At 31.5% G+C, this 22,203-nt stretch overlaps 3 protein-coding genes across 4 annotated transcripts in view; 2 read left to right on the top strand and 1 right to left on the bottom strand.

Annotated features, from left to right (window-relative positions):
* CenG1A (Centaurin-gamma-1A) overlaps positions 1 to 12,069 on the top strand; it is a 67,604-nt gene extending 55,535 nt beyond the window's left edge. For both annotated transcript variants that reach the window (XM_065361852.1, XM_065361853.1), the window contains exons 6-16: positions 3,640 to 3,797; positions 3,891 to 4,101; positions 6,932 to 7,070; positions 7,187 to 7,280; positions 7,455 to 7,594; positions 7,719 to 7,846; positions 7,931 to 8,048; positions 8,141 to 8,258; positions 8,355 to 8,567; positions 11,203 to 11,347; positions 11,673 to 12,069. In XM_065361852.1, the coding sequence (XP_065217924.1) occupies positions 3,640 to 3,797; positions 3,891 to 4,101; positions 6,932 to 7,070; positions 7,187 to 7,280; positions 7,455 to 7,594; positions 7,719 to 7,846; positions 7,931 to 8,048; positions 8,141 to 8,258; positions 8,355 to 8,567; positions 11,203 to 11,347; positions 11,673 to 11,915 (1,707 nt within the window). In that variant the 3' untranslated portion in view covers positions 11,916 to 12,069. The remainder of the gene's footprint in view (positions 1 to 3,639; positions 3,798 to 3,890; positions 4,102 to 6,931; positions 7,071 to 7,186; positions 7,281 to 7,454; positions 7,595 to 7,718; positions 7,847 to 7,930; positions 8,049 to 8,140; positions 8,259 to 8,354; positions 8,568 to 11,202; positions 11,348 to 11,672) is intronic.
* A 934-nt stretch (positions 12,070 to 13,003) lies between these two features.
* The window catches only part of LOC135845187 (uncharacterized), a 69,418-nt gene continuing 60,218 nt past the window's right edge, over positions 13,004 to 22,203 (bottom strand). The window contains exons 4-20 of the mRNA XM_065363653.1: positions 21,418 to 22,146; positions 20,118 to 20,290; positions 19,963 to 20,005; positions 19,798 to 19,912; positions 17,161 to 17,311; positions 17,015 to 17,090; positions 16,823 to 16,949; positions 16,526 to 16,757; positions 16,308 to 16,460; positions 16,069 to 16,233; positions 15,794 to 15,986; positions 15,632 to 15,711; positions 15,355 to 15,554; positions 15,002 to 15,271; positions 14,804 to 14,928; positions 14,630 to 14,730; positions 13,004 to 13,225 (exon numbers count right to left, since the gene is read on the bottom strand). Of these exons, the coding sequence (XP_065219725.1) occupies positions 14,642 to 14,730; positions 14,804 to 14,928; positions 15,002 to 15,271; positions 15,355 to 15,554; positions 15,632 to 15,711; positions 15,794 to 15,986; positions 16,069 to 16,233; positions 16,308 to 16,460; positions 16,526 to 16,757; positions 16,823 to 16,949; positions 17,015 to 17,090; positions 17,161 to 17,311; positions 19,798 to 19,912; positions 19,963 to 20,005; positions 20,118 to 20,290; positions 21,418 to 22,146 (2,921 nt within the window). The 3' untranslated portion in view covers positions 13,004 to 13,225; positions 14,630 to 14,641. The remainder of the gene's footprint in view (positions 13,226 to 14,629; positions 14,731 to 14,803; positions 14,929 to 15,001; positions 15,272 to 15,354; positions 15,555 to 15,631; positions 15,712 to 15,793; positions 15,987 to 16,068; positions 16,234 to 16,307; positions 16,461 to 16,525; positions 16,758 to 16,822; positions 16,950 to 17,014; positions 17,091 to 17,160; positions 17,312 to 19,797; positions 19,913 to 19,962; positions 20,006 to 20,117; positions 20,291 to 21,417; positions 22,147 to 22,203) is intronic.
* On the top strand, positions 18,549 to 20,465 carry Uba3 (Ubiquitin-like activating enzyme 3). Its single transcript, XM_065361854.1, has 4 exons — positions 18,549 to 18,724; positions 18,796 to 19,435; positions 19,528 to 19,705; positions 19,778 to 20,465. Exons 2-4 carry the CDS (start codon positions 18,818 to 18,820, stop codon positions 20,305 to 20,307), a joined length of 1,326 nt encoding a protein of 441 aa, XP_065217926.1. The 5' UTR covers positions 18,549 to 18,724; positions 18,796 to 18,817; the 3' UTR covers positions 20,308 to 20,465.

A 22,203-nucleotide genomic window follows, 5' to 3' on the forward strand; every position in this document is an offset into this window, starting at 1 on the left:
TTTTAGTCGTTTTAAAAGGCAAAAATACCCATTTCCCAGTTCCCATTTTGGTTAAACGGCGCTCGCGAGTAATCCGTTCTGCCCAACTTTGCTCCTATCTCAGAATGTAGAGCGAATAAACGAGATTAAATTAGAAAGAAATGGCATTTTAAAATACGCTCGCCGTAGGATGCCAAAATAAAAATACGAAGAAAGTAAGTCGAGTGTAATTTAGCTGATTACTTCCGAAATAAAAGAGTCTACGTATAAGGACGTAGTTGAAAAGGAATTAAAAGGAGTGCAGTGTACTTTTGGTGGGGAAAAACATACAGGGTGTTCTTATAATGATATCGAGTAATTTACCTAATAATTTATACTCGTAGAGCTACTTGATTGCACACGTGTAAATTAAGTTGCCGATTTTGAGAATAAAAGGGACTATCAGGGCTATGTGATCAAATATACGTATCAATGTGGTTTTCTGAATATTATAAATCAATGAAATGGTTTTTAGTTCACTTTTTGCAAATGATTTCAAATTTTTTTCGATTTCAATTTTATGCCCAATTTGACAAAAATTATCTATGTTTTATCTACTTACGCTATTTTATTTTTGTAGTATTATTGTCAGAAAAAAATTTCGGTATTTTGTGTTGCTTTTAGAATGATTGGCAATGCTTCGGTGAAATTTTCACATTTTTTCCTGCATTTTCAGTCATTTTCGTGTTGGTTTTTTAATCTTTTTCACAATTTTATGTAATTTTTTCTTATATTATGAGAAATTCTTACTACATAAATTTAGATTATTTTTACTTACTTAATTTGCAATATTTTTTAAAAAAAAGATTCGTCCAATTTTTCGTTAAGTTGCTAAAAATTTCAAGTATTTTAAACATTTTCCTCTTTTTTTTTTGGATCAATTTTGCCATTTTTTTGTCAATTTTAGGAAATTGTGTCAATACTTATTTCTGCAATTTTTGCAATATGGATATTTTTCTTTAATATTTTTTGATTTTTTTAAACTTTTCATGCAAATTTTGCTGATTTTCTGATCATTTCCAGCAATCTTGGTCCCGTTTTTTGTGATTTTTGCAGTGCAAATTTTTCGAAATTTTATTTCCACAATTTTCATGTCTATTTTTCGGACTTTTTTCCTGGTTTTACATCTTTTTAAAATAATTTTTACTCATTTTCTATAAGTCATTTCGGGCATGTTTTTTTTTGAAATTTTTGCGGTTTCATTTTATTTTCAGTAATTTTTCCTTGTAAGTATTTAACCAATTTTTTCACTTGAAATTTTTACTTTATTTCACAGCTGAATTTCAATAGGTAATGTTTTCATATTTTTTTCCTTTGCTTTTTGAACTGTTTCCTTCGCAATATTTTCGAATTTTTATCAACTTGGTAGTTTGGAATGATTTTTGCACCATTTCTATATTTTAAAGAAACTTTCAATGTATCTGTATAACTTTAATTATATTTTGCACTTGAAAAAAAAAAAAAAAAAACTGAGCGTTGCTAATTTTTAAAAAAGTGTTCCATACTGAAATTGAAGCAACTTTTTTTCATTATTAGTAATTTTTCTGCCAATTTCGCAAATTTTAATTAAGTATATTTTTTAAAATTCTATACTGATTCTATCGATTGTTTTCATTTTTTTGATAACTTCGTACAATTTTTCTTCAATTTTATACAGTTTTTTAAAATATGTAATTTATAGAATTTTGATAAGACGATTTTTTCCATTTTTATGCCTTTTGAAAAAATTTTCAGTTGATTTTACCAGCTTCTTATTGCTTTTTTAAATTTTTTAAATCGTGTTTATGGCAATTTTAGAAACTTTCCGATAATTTCTAGCAATTTTTTCCCATTCTGTGCAGTTATTTTTTTCATTTTTCCTTTTTTTGTTCCAATGATTTTTTTGGTCTATTTTACTCGTCACTTTTTAAAAATTTTAAACCATTTTTAAAATAATTTTTAAAAACTTGTGATTATTTTGTGCTGATTTTATGTAGTTTATTTTCCCATTATTCTTGTTTTTTCGACGATTTTTTTTTAGTTGGTTTTATCAACTTTTTCATTACTTTTTCTTGGTTTTTAACCGTTTTTGTGGAAATTTTGAAAATGAGATGAGAATTTTTGTGAAATTTTTTTTCAATGTTCAATTTTTTAAGACTTTTTGGGAAAATAATTACGAATTTTCATTTGTTGCTAAAATTCTAGGAATGCAGCTAAAACGTTACTTGTTTTTGATTTTATTTCAAATTTAAAATTACATAAATGCTCTTGTGTTGAATTTTACAAATTTTGTAGTTTCTGTAATTTTGATTTTATGCAATTTACTCGTTTGTAGCGTACAAAATACAAATGTACATACAACCTAGGTATACTTGGTTGGATTGTTTTAAACACGTGGTAAATGGGTTAATTGAGTTTCACTCATCCGTACCCTATTTGACGTTCACATAGCTACATACTTAACGCTGAAGAAATAATTACAAACATTCGATGCTGCATACTAAATTTACTCCTTCAATTCTCGATATCGGCAAACCAATTTGCTCCGTGTAGGTTGAGTTGCAGCCTTATTAGGTGAATGAAATATTAACAGAACACTTTGTAATTGTACAAACATACAACAAGTGAGATTAGAAGGGGTGAAAAATTATTTCAATTTGCGTATTCTGTTCGTGTAATATGTACTCGTACGTACAGATTTATTATTTATTATTAGGGCAACCCAAAATATGCTCTCATTCAAGGTAAAATATTCAATATATATTCGATTTTTTGAGGTGAAATATTCGACAAAAATATTCGATTACCCCTAAAATATTCGAAAATATTCGAAATCAAATTTGGTATCGTTTCACTCGCCTTTACAAGCACATTACAAAAATGGCTACATCGTTCGGTTTTGTTTCCTAAATCACATGAACTATTCGCAATTTCGCAAAATGGAACAAAATTGTTGAATTAAAATTCTATTTTGATCGTCAAAAAAAGAAAAAAAATCTAAGCTTGATTTAAAATTCAATCTTCATCATCATTTCATCAATCATCAATATCATCATCATTAAAAAGAACCATTTTTTTCATCTTCAACATTCTATGAAAATGACGTTTCCTGTGTTGCGATTCTCAAAATGCAAAAATTTCCAAAATATTCAAAAATATTCGATTAATTGCAAAATATGTGGTAATTTTGGACAAAAATATTCAAATAGCAATCAAATATGCGAAAATATTCATTTTAAGGCAAAATATTCGAAAATATTCGAAATGAAGTAGGTCTTAAATGAAAGGCAATTTTCTGAAACGTAAAATGATTTTGTTACATTTGTAAACGGAGTGCAACAAAAAAAGATTCAAAAAAATATATTGGGTTGCCCTATTTATTATGATGATAATACATAGTTTCAATGATTATAATATCATTTAGTAGACTTCTTATCGTATCGATTCCGGCGTACTTTACCTGACTCAACTAACGTTGGAAAAACTATAGATAGCGTTGGTATGCGAGAATTAGTCAGCAATCGCTATACGAAGCGGAAAAACGAGGATTTTTAAAAAAAAATTTCTTCCAACGTTACGTTCTATTAGTCGTGCATTTGTAGCTTTTTTAAAAACACGTCGCGTTGGTTTTTCTCGTTACAGGATTCGTTGCTGAATTCTTCGAGGATTAATCTAACGTCTTCGATTGGTAATCTGAGCAGGCATCCTCAAGAATTGACCATTTCTTTGGATGGTTCCAAGCAAGTAGATAGTTTTCCTAAAGATCTACCTACTCCGAGCTCTACGCCGACTACATCCAGGTAAAGAAAAAAAATATAGATTTTAATTCGAAATTACGTATACCTATTACAATATGTGTGATTGTTTTTGACGAATTTTATTTTGTTACACAGGAAAATCAGAAGAAGATCTAATCTATTCATGACGTCGTCTAAAAAAGGCGAAGATAAGCTGAAAAACGGCGAACTGGGGAGCGGTAGAGCGATCCCCCTGAAGCAGGGATATCTTTACAAGAAGAGCAACAAAACGCTCAATAAAGACTGGAAAAAGAAATACGTCACATTATGCGATGATGGAAGACTCACCTATCATCCTAGTTTACACGTGAGTCATCGTGATTTTGGTTTTTATTTTTACTTTTAATCTGCGAGATTCTGTGTAATATTGTGATTTTTACCATTGTCAGTGTATGAGTGTATGAGCTAAGTTGGTATTTTTGTGATTAGAGGGGAAAAGAGGAAAGTTATTTTCCGAGTTTTATGATTGTGGCACGTTTAGATATGGAATAAAAACGATGACAATTCGTCGAGTTGAAGGAACTAATGAATAAGGAAAATATGATAGAAAAATGACTAACCGTGGAATGGATAGTAGTTTTATTGGAGTTGAATTAATTTTCCTACGGTATTCTGGCTCAACTTTTTATAATTTGAAAAGGAATAAAGTTGCAAATATTATTTTCAAGAAGGCAAAAAAAATGTTATTTTTGTTTGTCTGTACATAATTAGAATTTGATGAAAGAACCTTGGAAAATTTCAAACAACTTTTTGTTTCGAAAAAATAATTTATTTCATTTTATCTTTTAGGATGGGGGGGGGGGGGGTTGCACCACTTGAGAAATTAAGATAAGTAATTTCAGACAATCAAAAATGGTGCAAATGGCCCAAAAAAAATTGATTTACGTATTTGTATGTTGCAAATTTTGAAATTTTAAACTGCGAAGACAGTTGGATGTTCGAGTCGATGACCCGAAAGTCTTTTGACATCACTCTTCGACCTTTTTCGAATCTCCCCTTTCACATTTTTAAAAAAAATCAAAAGCTACCCACCGTTGGGGTCATATTATGTATTCTCGCTTATTCTGTATTTCGGGCTTGTGTGTTGCTTTTTTCGTAAAAACTGCAAAAAAATCCAGCTTTTTCCTCTTTAAATCAAACTTTGAAATTTTCCATTTATTCTCTTCTTCTTGTAGAATTTAGAAATTTTTTTAGTTCTTTTTAAAATGAATAATTTTGGACTTCCAAAAATTTTGACTTCGGAGAAATTTTCACTTATGATGAAAAATTTAGTCGTACCCAAAAAGTAATATTGAAAAACAAATACGAAAATGTTTTATCTCATCCATTTCTTTTACTTCCAATGGATACCTACCTATCGAATTATAGGTTCTTGAAGATGCTGATTCCAATTATTTCATTATCTCACAGATCGAAAGTAACCTAGAAAGAATCTAATGAATTTTGCACCATCAAAAACCTACATTTGTTGGAGCTTATTTTGTGGTTCGGGATCAGATGATCTTCAAAAATGAATTCTACGCCCGTGAACCCCACATTTTGAACCAATGTAGTATTTTATGAACATTTCCTGTTTATTTGTACCTTCCCTTTTAGAGCTAATTTTGAGGTTTGGGGTCAAATGATCTTTCAAAATGAATAAATTTTCCACATTTACATAGTTTTTTTTTTTTTTAATTCTCAATTTTGTAAGTGTTTTTTTTGAAGCTCATTTTGGAGTTTGGGATCAATTAAAAACCCACATTTTGATTTTTGATGCCCATATTGTATTTTTTTTTAAATATTTGGTTTTGTACCTCCTCTTTGGAGCTGATTTTATGGTTTAAAAACTGTCTTCGTAGTTCGTAAATTAAATCTACGCGATTGAGATCCCACTTTTTGAACCGAAATAGCATTTTTTGAAAATTCTTGGTTCATGTAGGTATATTTTCTTCCTTCTTTTTCGGGCTAATTTTGGGGTTTTGGGTCAAATGATCTTCAAAAATGAATTTTGCGCCCTCAGAAACCCACATTTTGATGATCTAAAAAAATGATTATACTAGGTACACTTTATTTGAACTCGTTTAGTCAAAATTTAATCTCACCTGCGCCCTCTCCCCGAAAAGCTCATAATCAAATTTTTTTATTTCTTTAAAACTATAATTCGGATATTACGTATAATGATGAACTTTGTTATGAATAATTTGTTGTTTAAAATTTAGTGATTTACTTTCACTTTTACTCTCTTTTTCTAAAGAATGCATAAAAATTCTTTTTTTTTGGTAAGTTCTAAAAGACAATTTTTGAGAAAATTTTTGGTGTTTTTTCTCTCTTGCTCTCTATTTTTTTGAATTTGCCAAAATGGCCTACTGGAGTAAAATCGAAGTTTATTCCAATTCGGGAAAATATTTTGGAACCCACTGTTTTGGAATTTTTATGAACATTTTTGGATTTAAAAAATATATTCAAAATTTTGGTAATTTTGGACTTTTGACTTGTAAATTTGGAGGAAAAAACGGGAAATCAACATCCTGATCGATCTTCTGCTTGAAGGCATTTTTTCTTAGTGTCTAGCTCAAAAACCAACACTGAAAGTGATAAACTACTTTTCTCATTGAGATTTCTAAATTTAAAGTTGTAAAAATTGATTTTTTTTTGAAAAAAAAATGAAATAATTTTTTTCTGAGGCATTCAAAAAATCCTGCAAAAAAAAGCTGAGCTTGATGAGGCAGTTGCGATTCAAGAATAAAAAGTGTCATTCTTATCTCAAAAATTCTTTGAAAAAAAAAAGGGTAGGGAATCTGAAAAACATTTTCAAACGATAAGAGTACAAATTCCAAATCTTGAAAATATATTGCTTTAAAGAAAGGAGAATCGTGCATTTTAATTTGAAAATTTAATTGAACACTCTGTCGTGGAAAAGTAGAGAGAAGTGCATATTAAAACTGAAGAAATTATGAAAATCCTATTTTGAGTTTGGAAAATAGAAGGCTTTGCGTGTCTTTTCTGTCGCCATGAGAAAGTTTCCATTGTTTTTTCATCGGTATAATAATTTTCTGTCGATTCGCTCCGTCCTTCCCTCCTATTCATATGATCTTTTCGTTTCATATTCTGATGTAGTTTCAGTCGAGCTATAAATTTCATATATTCTGTTCCAGGATTACATGGAAGAAGTCCACGGTAAAGAAATCTCGTTACAATACGTAACGGTGAAAATCCCAGGTCAAAAGCCACGTGGTTCAAAAACCGTAAACACTTCTTCTATAAACGACTCATTCGTTAATTTTAGCATTTCAAGTACGTTGGTTATACGAGAAGACGATAAAAAGAAAATAGATGAAAGTATCTTCTATCGTGCCTTTATACGAGTAATAAACTGTGATTTTTTTTTCTTTTTACTTTTTTTCGTCTAGATTCTCAGTATAAAGAAAAACGATGTTCCGATAAAGTATTCTTAACGGCGTACGAAGTATTAAAGGAACCCAACTCAAAGGTGACCGGTGTAAGGTAAGTTGGGATAAAATTAGCCGCAGTCAAATGGCTAAAACGTGTTCGACGTTAGGTCAATTATTATATCTGTACGCGATGACATTTTGGCCGTCGAGTAAAATGTCAAAATGACGTAAACGTTGCCTGGTGGTGTTTCATAAAATTGATTTTTTTTTGTTGGTCTATTTACAGCGAAGATTCGGTCATGATTATGTCTAATAATTCGTTGACATTTACAAATGGATACTCGGAGGGTAAAGCAGAAACACCTCATGTTAAAAAACGTCACCGAAGATTGAAAAGCGCCAATGTTAAGAATCAAGATAACGAAGGTATAATAATAATTATTATGAGAGTTTGAAAAATGAGAAACGATGTACTAAAATGTGTCTCGTTATTTTTCGGGAATGATCGTTGACAATAATGTGTTTTTTTTTTTGCTTTTTTTCGCATTAGATTATGACGGTTACGAGTTCCTAATTGTATCTTTGGATAATAAACAATGGAAATTCGAAGCTTCCAGCATCGAAGAAAGAAACGAATGGGTTGCCGCTATCGAACAACAAATTCTAGCCTCGTTACAAGTAAGAAGATACGAAATACGATGGTAATTTGAGAAGCCTTTTGGAGATAATTATGCTAACGAGAGTGATATCGATGTTTTACAGGGTAACGAAAGTAATAAAGGCAAATCACGTTTGAATTCGTCGCTCGAAGCTGCGACTATTTTATCAATCAGAACATGCGTTCCTGGTAATTCCGCTTGCGTCGACTGCAATGCTCCGAGTATGTGTGGATTTCTGGTTGAATCATCTTTCGTTATAATATTTCTAATGAATTGGGATTAAAATGGTGTGTTTTTTTCTGTTTTTAAATAGATCCTGATTGGGCTAGTTTGAATATCGGAGTTTTGATGTGCATCGAGTGCTCGGGTATTCACAGAAATCTCGGGTCTCATATATCGAAAGTTCGATCGTTAGATTTAGACGAATGGCCGTAAGTAAAGCTGAGAATCTTTTGCTAGGGTTTTTCATTGAAAACGAAAAAAAAAATTGTGTATTTACCTACGTGTTTTCATTTGTTATTTTCTAGACCGGGACATTTAAGCGTTATGCTATCGATTGGGAATTCGCTGGCGAATTCAGTGTGGGAAGCTGGTGCTTCGAGTCGTGAGAAACCTTCGTCGAAATCGAAACGCGAACAGAAAGAACAATGGATCAAAAGTAAATACGAAACCAAAGAATTTTTACCATCGGTGCCGAATTCTTCTTCGATTACTCAGCAGTTGGCTGAGGCAATATTAAGGTTAGTATTGATCAACTGTTGGAAAAAAAAAAAAAATTAGATGAACTGTAGAGAGTTGAGACTCATTTGAATGAACCATACTTACTTGTTGAAAATCATTATCTAAAAAGTGAAAACAATTTGAAAATTTAAAATTCAATTTGTATGAAAACAGCTTTCATTCTTTTGCATTTCAACTTTATCAATTTTTGATCATTTCCTTCAACGTATTTTAAAATCACTTAAGAGCCTTCTGGTGGGCAATTGAGCATTCTGCTTGAAAATCGTACTGAGCCAATCAAACGCTGTAGAAATTTCAATCTTTTTTTCAAATTTGTTTTTGGAAGAAATATTAACCTAGTTCTGTTGAATTATTCAATTTTTCCATTTATTTTTCATTGAATTTTTTAAAATCTCATTTTTAGCAATTTATAGTTCCAAAAAATATCATTTTCCTTTTTTTCTAATTTGTTTTTGGAAGAAATATTAACCTAGTTCTGTTGAATTATTTTCAAAGTTTAAATTTAGTTTAAATGAAATTTTTCAAATTTTCCATTTATTTTTCATTAAATTTTTCAATTTTTTAAAATCTCATTTTTAGGAATTTATAATTTCAAAAAATATTATTTTCCTTTTTTTCTAATTTGTTTTTTGGAAAAATTTGTTGAATAATTTTCAAACTTTGAAAAGACATACAATTTTCCCATTCAAGTATTTTTCATTGAGATCTTCTTCTTTTTTCACTATTTTTCTCGTTTATTTTCAAGCAATTTTTTTGTTCCAAAAAATACCATTTTCCTTTTCTTTTCAAATTGGTTTTTTGAAAAAATGTGATTTTTGTTGAATTATTTTTCAAACTTGTTGATTTTTTTGTATAATTATATTTTCCATTGATTTCTTTTTCGATTTTTTTTGTTTTTCTCGTCAGTTTTTTATCTTTTCAAACTTGTTGATTTTTTTGTATAATTATATTTCCATTGATTTCTTTTTCGATTTTTTTTGTTTTTCTCGTCAATTTTTTATCAACTTTTGTTTTGAAAAAAAATGTATACACGTATTGTATAAATTTTTGTTTTTTCAAGTGTGTTGAAAAATTACCTCCAACATTTGAAAAATCTTTCGTAATTTATAAAAATTTCAGAAAAAATGCTTCATTTTTTAAAAATTTTGATAAAATGCGTTTAGGTATATTTTTTTCAATTTTTTGAATTGTTTTCATTTTTTTATGACTTTTTTTGAAACATTATCAATTATCATTTTTAAAAATATTTTTTGCAGTTCTAGGAAATGTTGAAAAATTATTTCACCTTTTTAAAATTTTTTTGAAATTAGCATTTCAAGTAACTTCGCAATTTTTCGTTATTTTTTCTCTCATTTTTTAATTTCAAGTTTTACGTTTTGCATTTTTTTTTCAGTGTGAAAATGTTTCACTTTTTTACTTTAATAATGTACAGAATGTCCTTGTAGTCAATTTTTCAATTTTTTTACTTTTCCATTTTCTAAATCTTTTACTTTTTTATCATTTTTTTAAATTTTTACATTTTGAATGTTTTTTTTGTTATTTAATCAGTGAACTTTTTTCTGGTTTTCCAATTTTTTTTGCAATCAAATTTTTGGTTTCTTCATGATTGAGGTTTTATCATATTTGTTCTACTTTTCAATTTTGTTTTGGAGTTTTTTTTTGTTTTTGTTATTTTTCCAAGGATCGGAAAAATACTCCAGATTTTTTGATATTTCAACAAAAATTCAAATAATGAAGTGTTTTGTTCTTTCAATTTTATGAGTGATTGATTTCATTTTTTTTTTTTTCATATTTTTCATTTTCGATTCAATTAAATAGTAGATATTTATCGTTTTTGGTTTTCACTAGTTTTCACAATTGATTGGTTTTTTGGGAAGGGGGGGGGGGGAAGTGAAAAAATTAAATTGTATTTCAAAAAATTCGTTCTTGTTTTACGTAGTTGATTTTTTTGGAAAATCTGGAAAAATTAAATCGTGTGCTTGTTTTGGTTTGAATTTTGAAAACTCTGAACATTTTTTTTTTGAATCATAAAAAAGTTGAAAATTTGAGTTGAAAATCGAAATAGGTGAAAAATTTTGAAAATACAAACGAAAGTTTAAAAATAGAAGATTTCTGAAAGATGACAGAATGGAAAATAAAATAGAATTAAAAATACCAAAAGTGAACAAAAAATTTTGTAATTTCAAGCAATTAAAACTCGACAAAATAACACTCCTATTTTTGAAGCCCCCCCCCCTCAAATTAGGCATTACCCTAGTATCAAAAAAATGAAAAAAAATCGCAAAATAATTGGAAATTCAAAACAAAATTCTGAAAAATTAGTCGAAAAATTGAGCTTGCATTTTCAGAAAAACAATTGTAAGAAATTGAATAATGTTCAATAATGTGACATCATCAAAAAAATGAATTAAAAATATCTCAAAATAAGTATGTAATTGAGAAATTGAAAAACAAAAAAAAATTCTGAAAAGATGAGTCGAAAAATTGAGCTTGCATTTTCAGAAAAACGATTGTAAGAAATTAAATGAAAATCCTAATTTTTTTACTCAGATTGTTGTTTTTTTTTAAAGTAAATAAAATTACCTTTAATTTTCTTCAAATCACTTACCTAATTGACTTATTGTTTTATTACAGGAATGATATGCGAATGGTGGTTTTACTCTTAGCTCACGCTACCGTGGACGACATAAATGCTCCGATCAACAGTCGCGATCTCAGAAGACCTTTACACGTAGCTTGTAGCGTTGCCTGTCTGCCAATAGCTCAGCTTCTATTATGGGTAAGTAAAGTACTGAAAATAGAAATAGAAACCATCGTCGTTATTTTTGATTTGTTTTCAAAATGATGCTTTCGAGCACGCGATTTAAATGTAGAAATGATGTATATTATTTTCTCCTCCCTTTTTAACGACACTGAATATCTCGTTAATTTGATCACCTGCTTAATGCGAGTCGCAATTCGTATATACCTATTCGGTTGTAAATCAGCGCAGATAGTTCTATTCTGTCGCATTTACCGCGATGAAATACATAAAATAACAACGCTAAATGAGAAAGCTTAGGTTTGCCTTTTTAACTAATTAAATTTAACGTTTGTTTGTGCAGCATAACGCGGACGTTAAAATAGTCGATCACGAAGGGCGAACGTGTCTGAGTTACGTGCATAATGCGAAACCGCAATCGGATTCGAATGGCGCAAGTGTTGCCATATTGAAGGATTTATTAATCAACAGCGGGTGCCCGGATAGTAATAATTTCAACGGTAAATCTAATAATTGCGCTGGTACTTTATCCAGGCAAAAAAATCACGTACCACCTTTAGATAAATTACCATCGAGCGTAATATAAAGCTTAAAAGGGGGGGTTCAATTTCCCTATCTGTATCCGTCTATCTTTCTCACTCCCTCCTATCGTTTCTAATCTGTATTTTCATCTTGAAAAATACCTACATTCATGTTCCTTTCTATTTATAATGAAATTCAAAATAACGAATTGGTGTATTTTTTTTAAAAAAACGACTCGAGGAGGATATTTAATTGGGAAAAAATCCGCGTTAGTATAGATTGAGATAAATCAAAGCCAAAGCTGTTCAGTACAAATATACGCTCAAAGTTACCATTTTAAAGTGCTACGATTGCGGGTAAAATCGTAAAAAAGAAAACTTGTTGCTTGTTTTTCGAGAATAAAACCAACGCCTAAGCGTTTTATAAGGCATCACTTTACGATGAATGGATTCGTTGTTTTCTTTCGTTCGTTTTGAATTAACGATGTAAAATTTCCTTCTATTTTTTCGCGTTTATAGTAAAAGCTTCGTTATTGGCGAATTTTTATTATTTTTTTAGTCAGAATTATTTGTTAGATTGTTTTCTTTTGTGTGTGTGTGAATTGAATTGATTCAGGTTTTCGTTTAATTGTATCTAATGTTATGTACTCGGCGTTTAGAGCGCAGATCATTATATAGTAATGAAAATGTTGTTATTGTTACTCTGTTATTTTAGATTTATGATTTTTTTTTTATCTCCTGTGATATTTACTTTTTTACTGCAATTTACCAACTTTTTAAAAAGATTGTTCTCTTTTTTTAAACATTGTTTTGTTACATATGAGTAGTGAATAGTGTCAGTTAGATGTTCGATTTTTAAATATTTTTTTTTCGTGTCGTGTAGTAATTAAAAATTATGATATTTAATTGTTGATTTTTTTTTTGCCTAACTGAGATTTTACAAAGATTTTGAGAGAGAGAGAAAATTGAAATTGTTTATTTGTTGTCAAGCGCCAGCGAAATTTTTGAGGCAGTTGAAGAAAAAAATTGAAATCTACTTCCATGTCATGTGAGATTGTGAGGTATAAAAAATAAATATTTTTTGAACTTTCTGAGCGAATCTGAAATCTTGAATTTGATAATAATGTATTTCGATGAAAAATTGAAGGTGCAATTGAGAGAATAAAAAAAATCTAATTCAACTTGAAAGTGATGAAAAATATATCAATAATAAAATATTTCACATGAAAAAACTATTGAGAAAAATATTATAACAAAAGAGCATTTTTTCAGAGGACGATACAAGAAAGTAGAGGTGATTCAAGTTGAGAGTATTGGAATGCTTTGATCGTTGTAGCCTTAGCTCCTCATTTCTGGCAATTTTCATTTTCATAATCTGTAAAAAATATTTAATAAAAACTTTACGAGGTGAAAATATAAAAAATATACTTACAAGGGAACCTCTTGAGGTGTCACGCTCCGATTTGAAGGGGGCCGCGATTTTTGGAAAGAGCATGGTCTAAAACTCCCAAAACCAAATTTTCAGCTGCCCAAGTTCATTTTTCGATTTTTGGCGAATTTTTGAAAATTCAAAATTGACTATTTTTGGCGATTTATGCTTTTTTTTAAAAAGTACGTACTTGATCAGTAAAAATGGTCAAAATAAGTTCCAAAACTAATATTAATTACCCAAATCCAAATTCCACAATTTCCAGCCGTTCTGGAGCCTCCAGCGTGATTTTTCAATTTCTCCAGAATTTTGAATTTGCTCCAGAAGGCGTGAATATGAAGTTGGGCAGCTAAAAATCGAGTTGAATATTACACTCGACCTGTTTAACGAGTTTATCCACATTTGAGCCGATTTTGAGAGTGACACCTCAAAAGTGGCTTCTAGACCAGCTTTTTTCAAAATTGAAAAATCCAAAAAATCAAAAGTTTCCCGTTTGTGTGGAAATTTTTGAAATTTACGCGAATCGCTGTATTTTGTCCAAAACTAACCCCCAGAAGGCGTGAATATGAAGTAGGGCAGCTAAAAATCGAGTTGTATATTACACTCGACCTGTTCAACGAGTTTATCTACATTTGAGCCGATTTTGAGAGTGACACCTCAAGAGTGGTTTTTTGAGGTATCGCTCTTACTCCAAAACGGCTTGAAATGGTAGAATTTGCGCTGCGGGGGGGGGGGTAGTTCTTGTAGAAATACAGCGATTCGCACAAACTTCAAACATTTCTTCACAAACGGTTATCTTTTGATTTTTTAATTTGGAAAAAAGCTGGTCAAAAAACCACTCTTGAGGTGTCCCTTCCAGAATCGTCTGAAATGTGGATAAACTCGTTAAATAGGTCGAGTGTAATATACAACTCGATTTTTAGCTGCCCAACTTCATATTCACGCCTTCTGGAGCAAATTAAAAATTCTGGAGAAATTGAAAAATCGCGCTGGAGGCTTCAGAATGGCTGGAAACTGTGGAATTTGGATTTGGGTAATTAATATTAGTTTTGGGACTTATTTTGACCATTTTTACTGATCAAGTAGGTACTTTTTAAAAAACGCATAAATCGCCAAAAACCGTCAATTTTAAATTTTCAAAAATTCGCCAAAAATCTAAAAATGAACTTGGGCATCTGAAAATTTGGTTTTGGGGTTTTAGACTATGCTCTTTTCAAAAATCGCGGTTCCCGTTCAAATCGGAGTGTGACACCTCAAGAGGTTCCCTTGTTAGATATTAAAATGAAGAAATATTGATTGAATTTTCTTCATAATTTTCATCAAATTCACATAATAAAAATTGAACCTTACCTAATCAAAGTATCATAATAATTTATCCGAAACGCTATGAAAATCGTAACAATGATAATTGGACAAATGTATCGAAGTATTTTTATCTTCGTCAAAATCATCTGAAAAAGAAACACAATTTTTCAAGTTAGACACCTCCAAATAAAATGAAACCTCCAGAAAGAAATTAATTACCAATTGCAGAAACAAACGAAGGAAAAATTTCATCCATATTACGGTGATAAATGCTAATCACTTCTTTGCTAGGTTTCGTCGAACGTAAGGTCAACGTCCATGAATTGAATGGAGTTTTTTTGCGGCTGAAAAACATAAATCAATGTAAGTATAAAAATAAAAAAATTGTAAAATATATTGAAAACGCTAGAAGCTCACTTATTTAATAAATCTTGCAAATCTCTGGTATTAACCGGTGTGGTAAATGACTGAGAATTAATCGTTCGAGGATTTGGTAACTCCTGAATTGGAGATTTTTCGCTCAAATAGTGCTGAAGCGTTAGAGCAGTTAAAGGAATTATGCAAGCTTTAGTTTTCATAACATTTTCTGTGACCAGCATCAATTGCAGAACGATATGCACTCTGGTAAGCCAAGTGATCCATTTAGAACAATGATCGACCCAATCTGCGGCATTTACTTCGGAAAATCTGAAAATTAATCGTAGATATTGATTACAAATTTGGAGGGAAAATTATGAAGAGAAGGTTACGGGTACGAGTTAATGACTCACTTGGGTAGAGACGGAATACGTAATTGTTCCGAAGAAGCGATTTTAGCCAATAAGTATACGCTGATGTATTCCTTTTTGAGTTTCTCGATACCTATTTCTACCAGCAATTCCAAGGATTCCAAAGTCAGCTCGGAATGTGACGGATTACTTTGACATATACGAAGAACATGAGCCAGTCTAGTGATATTCGTGGTTTTTATCTGGAATTTTAAAACATTTAAGTGAGAAAAACCTGAAGTAACGTAGCTTATTGAAAATTTGAATTAAATTCACTCACGTATGGTTTACTAGCGCCATTTCTGACATATTGGCAAACTATTTCGAAACATGATCGTATTTCTTCGTATGCAGAACTTCCTGTATATGAAAAATAATTTCAGTGTTAGTAATTCTCAACACAAAACTGCGGTAGAGTAATTCGAATTATGAAAAAATTCACCAATTAAGAGATTCCATAATCTGTCTGTGAATTCTTGTTCTTTTTTTTCACTCGTTATAACTTGCACGATTTGTTCGAGTGTTTTCTTTTCGAAATCAGCGTTTCGACCAGTTAACGAAATACCAGTTATTTGATTAGCTTCGAGCAATAATTGAGTAAGGGTATCCTTCATGGGTATTTTTCGAGTTACCTCCTATAGCATGAAAAATTATTAAAGTCAGTTCTGGAAATTTCTGAAAAGTGATTCTACTAATCATAAAAGTAGGAGTATTTACGGGTTCCAAACTGGGTAAATCGACGGAATGTCTCGAATATGGCCCTTTGGCACTCAGATCTGATTTGCAGGCTTTGATCATTTCGAGATAATCATACAGCAATGTCAGTTGATCCCATAGATGAGAAATTTCACTTTCTTCGTTCGCAATACAGCAATCGATGGTCTGAAAAATGACAACAGCATTATTTCTTTTATCTTTTCGTTAGCTACAGATGCAAAATAAATCAATAAACTCACAATTTCTACGGATGTTTCGTTTAAAGGTATCGTAAAAGTAGGTGTTTTCCACGATAAATTCACTTCCATCCGATCAGCGGAACTTTTCAAAAACGTGACATCACATTCGCTAGTCGATTCGATGATGTATTTAGCATGAACTTCAGAATCAGTCTGAGAAAAAATAAAGCTCATCAAAATAACGACGATTCGTTGAAATAATTTTTAAAAACACTTACATGAATAGGATTCATTAGCGAAATTTTATTATGATTTTCGATCATCTTTTCGATACTCGTCATGGCATTTGAATCACGAGAGAAATCTTCGACAGTGACCCAAGATCGAATAAACCATCCTTCTTTTCTCGCAGAACCCAACAGAATAGTTCGACTTTTGTCAGTTCCATCTGTCAGAATAAAAACAGGAACAGCCAACTCGGAGCTTAAATTCAGGTGCGAAAGAATCTCTCTGTAAAGTTGCATTTGTCGATTAGAGTATTTCAAGGTGATATGCGTTCAAAAAAATAGAATTACCTGGCTTTTCGTAGAGTCAAAGGACAGTTATCATCTTGTTCTCGTTTTTCAACAATCATTTTGTCTGACCGAGTAGTCTCATCCGCATCAAAAGGACATTCCAGGGGTTGACCGGTCAAATCCAATTCTGAAATTGAAACCGATTATGTAACCACATTTCACTTGATAGAACTATACAGATTTAGAGTTTACCTTCCAGAGTATCATCGCTGAAAGGAGTTTTGAATTGATTGTGAACATCTTCTGGTTCACTTTCTACGACTTTTTTCTGAAAATAAATAGTTCTATGAGAAATAAAGTCAGTTTGATATTTTGAAAATCGATTAAATCGAGCTTACCTTTTTATAAATGTAGAGCACTTGGGTATCCTTGATAAATGGTAACAGGTATTTTGGTGGAAGAGTTTGTTCGATGGAAAGTTCTTCTTTTTCAATTTTGTGGATTGTTTCGAGCAGTTCCTCGGAAACCATTTTTGAATTGAATTGATATTATTCAAAGAGAACACGAAGGAGATTATGAAAAATGGCAAAATGATCAAGTTTAGACAAAGTATTGATAACACAAACGCCAGCACTTTTACATTTCAAAAGGAATTATTTCATCGCCACGACCAACGTTTCTAAGTTCAAATAAACGTATATTACTTTTAAAAAACGAAAGAAATTATCCAAAGTATGATAATTAAATTTAAATGATATAAACACTCTGAAATTTATTGGAATTTTTCCATTTTTCGAGTTTGTTTTCGTTTCCTTTCCCGCTAAAAAAAATGAAATTTTTGACTTTCATCTTTGTTTAGAATGATTATTCAATGTTACCACTACATTCAAATTGATACAAAAAGTACAGCATGTAATGAAGATTTTGTTCAACAAAATTGATTTTTAAACATGTTTGAAGATTATTTTTACAAAAATTTTGGAATTTCACTTATTTTTCAAGTTATTAAAATTATAAAATTTTAAAATAAGGTTATCTTTCGTGTTATAGTGAACCACCAATGTTGATAGCAAGATTTTCTTTTTAGCAACACTGGTCTCGAAAATTTTTTATCACACTTTGACTATATATACATGGACTGCTACTTTGACTATATAGATATACTACGTATATGGACTGCTAACCCTTATCAAAGTGTAAAATGTAAACATAAAAGTCCACGCAACAAAAACCAGGGTTTCAGTCGAAGATTACGTGCAATTGTATGCGAGGATGACGCGAGGTGACGCGCGCATCCAAGGTTCCGTACTGTGAGAGCCAATGAGCAGCGTTTTCAGGCAACGAACACCGTTTTTCGTTGAGTGGACTTTTGAAAATCTGCTTACATGATTTCTCCATATAACCAACGTTAAATTGATAAGAATCAGCAGTCCATATACGTAGTATATCTATATAGTCAATGGACTGCTATCTCCTATTGTTGTTGAATGGGAATCGTGAAGCCAAAGCAATAGAGGTACTAGATCGGGACATGGGCTCTGAGCATGCGCGAGATTTCGTTGCAACGAGCGTAGCGGTTGTTGGAACGTAGGAGGGTGTTCGTCGCTCCGTGGTTCACCGTGATTGGAAGGTGCGAGGGTGGGTGGGATTCCTGCGCGCGCATGAAAATTCCCGATGCTCCCGATCTAGTACCTCTATTACTTCGGCTTCATCGGCAACAATGAAGATAGTAGTCCATGTATATATAGTCAAAGTTATCACAACAATTTTTTATTGATAAAAAAAATTCATTCACAATTTTGCAAGTTTTGAGAATTTCGAAAGTTTCACGATTTCATCTTGGTTCTATTGTTAAATCGAAATTGTTTCAGAAGTAATAATGTCAGTTTTTGTGTATTAGGTTACTTTCAACTTGTTTGAAACATTACACCGGACTCTGAAGGACTACTCCATCTTTACCAAGTTCGTACTTCTATTTCACTAGTCATCATCTAACAAAAGCCGGATAATACAATCTTATTTCTTGTTTACAGATAGTATTCACCTTTGATCAAAATGAACGCCGATGGAATATCGAAAACGAGACGGTATTCTTACCTGAAAAAGATATTAGAACGAGCCGGTCCATTCTGTCACCCGGAATTCGAACCTAGTCCAGAAATCTTCAACTTCATATCAAACTCGTGTAAAATCTTAGTCATCGGTGCCGGTGGTTTGGGTTGTGAACTTTTGAAAAACCTAGGAATGATGGGCTTCCGAGACATTCACGTTATCGATATGGATACCATCGATTTATCAAATCTAAACCGTCAATTTTTATTCAGACGAAAAGATATTGGGAAACCGAAAGCCGAAGTAGCGGCGAGTTTCATTAATAAGAGAATCCCTGGCTGCAATGTTGTGGCACATTATTGCAAAATACAAGATTTCGACGAAGATTTCTACAGGCAGTTTAATTTAGTCATCTGCGGTTTAGATTCGATCGTTGCTAGAAGATGGATTAATGGCATGTTGATATCTATGCTGAGTTACGATGATAACGGTGAACTTGATCAAAGCACGTTGATTCCAATCATCGACGGAGGTACCGAAGGGTTTAAAGGAAACGCTAGGATTATTTTACCCGGTATTACTGCTTGTATAGAATGTACGCTGGATTTATTTCCTCCGCAGGTGTGTGTGGTTTTTTGAAATTTGATCATTTGTCTTCATTGTAGGGTGTTTTAGTTTCAGTTTGTTGTAATAATACGTAATTCGTGTTTCAGATAGTGTATCCTCTGTGTACGATTGCAAGTACTCCACGATTACCAGAACATTGCATAGAATATGTTCGAATACTCCAGTGGCCCAAAGAGAAACCGTTTGAGGGTGCTATCGATGGAGATGATCCGACTCACGTGAACTGGATTTATGAAAAAGCTCAAGAACGAGCTTCTCAATTCGGTTCGTATTGATCATTTTATTATAATCACCTTACCTGATTTTTTTCAACTTATCGTTTGATTTTCATTACAGGTATTCACGGTGTCACTTACCGACTAGTGCAGGGTGTTGTTAAACACATTATCCCCGCTGTAGCTTCTACGAATGCTGTGATCGCCGCTGTCTGCGTTACAGAAGCTTTCAAACTAGCTACTAGTTGCTGTTCCACTTTAAATAATTACATGGTTTTCAACGATGTCGATGGAGTTTACACGTACTCTTACGAAGCAGAACGAAAAGACGACTGTTTAGTTTGCAGTCCTGCATCGAGACCGAAATACGTAGACGTATCACACGATGGAATAAAACTAAACGAATTCATCGAATTACTGAGCACCGGTCAATATCAAATGAAAAGTCCTGGTATTGTTACCGAATTCGAAGGTAAAAATCGCACGTTGTACATGTCAACTGTGCCAAGCATCGAAGAACGTACTAGAGATAATTTAAAGAAAACGCTCAAAGAACTCAATTTGATCAATGGATCGAAATTATTGATAACCGATCCTACTAATCCTGTTACTCTGGAAGTTATCCTAAGATTCGCTGAAATCAACGATTAATTACATCATCGTACGCGCGTTTCATCGCATTTAATCGAACTCAGTGATGAAGTATTCCATTGTGATTTTTATTCTAATATTAATTGATCTGTATACCTAAGTGAAAAATTTGTCTATTTCTACGTAATAAAAATAACTCGGTTTCAATTGTTAAAAAACATTTATTTTGTTCTTACAAAACTTTAGTTTTGATTTCGTTATTTTAAAGCTGATTTTTCGACGATAAATCATTACATGATACCACATATAGTTAAATGCACATTATTAAATTCGATGACGTTCAGTTCAAACAATAAATACTTATTTTCAATAAAATACAAATGTATACAAAATCAAGGAAACGTATAAAGAGAAAGGAGGGCAAAAAGTGAGTAAATCGTTAACAATTTACAAAAACATAGAAAAAAATGGCATTATTTACAATTAATCGATCCTTTACACATTTGTACAAATAAACTCAATAAATGCAAAGAAAATTTGAAAAGTTTACAGTATAATAAACTTATTTACGTATAATATGGTGTTAATGATCAATCAGATCCTAAAATCATTTTTTCCATTAAAATTCGTAATTTTTTTTCTAAAAAATAAATCACATATCTACTTGTTTAATCATAAAGGTGAGGAATACAAAAGGATGAATTACATCGCTGTAACAGGGAACTTGATCTGATTTAAAGCAAGCTTCGATGTACTTTTTTAGATACTCTTTTAACGTTAGATAAACAAAAAAAAATATAATAAAATAACGAAACATGGTATACATTGTATGCATACGTATAATAAAACAAAACCATACTTAATTTTTAAAATTTAAATTACAAAGGAATAATATTTTAAAAATAACAAATTTATTTATTAATTTATAAATGAACACAGCCTTAGTGGTTTTTAAATGTAATACTTTCTCCAATGGGTTTTATTCGTTGTTCGAAATCCAATCACTGGCTAGGAATATTTCATTGTGTTACGAACACACAGTACAGAAAGGAAATTACAACGAGTTCGAAAACATAGATAGGTGGATTTTTTCAAGTAGGATACATTTGAATTAACCGAAGTGATTAGCTTTCAGATTAAGTATATAAGATGGAAAATGTTAGGATTTTCAATCAACTATGAAGAAATTACTCGGTACGACGTAATCAGCGATACTTTGAAGAAATCTACAATACCAGTGAATGCCATTTTGGGGTTGTGGGGCATGTCTGGTTTGCCTAACAGCTAAAGTACTACTTTGACTTTTCGTTTTGACTGCTTTAGTCATAGTATCATAAAAATTATTAAAACTAGTTGCAACCGAATTGAAAACTCTAATCGGAGCGAATGCTAAATGAGCAAGTCTTTGGCTATAGATCACCGCGTAGCAAGATGCGACTACATCATTAACCACTATTGTGCCGGTCTCCGTAAGCGGCGCGTATACTCCGGTTTGGTAAACTACCTCAATATTAATAATTCTATCTACAAATAATTGTCGACGAGAGTCATTGCCGCGTATCAGCAGTTGATCATTCACGTCGACATCTTTAGCATAAACAGGTATGGCATTGTGGAGCATGGTGACGTTAGGTTTTTGCCATTTTAATATCAAATGCGAAGGAGTAATGGTAATATTCATTCCAGAATGCAAGGTGATCTTCAAAAATCTAGATACTTGTTTCGGACTATGATGCATGAACATCAGCACTGGACTATACTCGAGATTTCCTTCGGAATTTAAAGTTAGTACGCGGTCTCCGATTTCTAAACGAGACATGTGTATTCTTTCTCCAGTTTCCAGTAGGATCGTATCGTTTGCGTTGAAACATCCTAATGATTTTGCAGCTTGTGAACTTTCTGTAACAGAATAACAAAAAAAAAACATTCGTTAGATTCTATAGCTTTCAGATAATA

This window comes from Planococcus citri, chromosome 4 (genome assembly GCF_950023065.1).
Source record: "Planococcus citri chromosome 4, ihPlaCitr1.1, whole genome shotgun sequence".
Lineage (NCBI taxonomy): Eukaryota > Metazoa > Arthropoda > Insecta > Hemiptera > Pseudococcidae > Planococcus > Planococcus citri.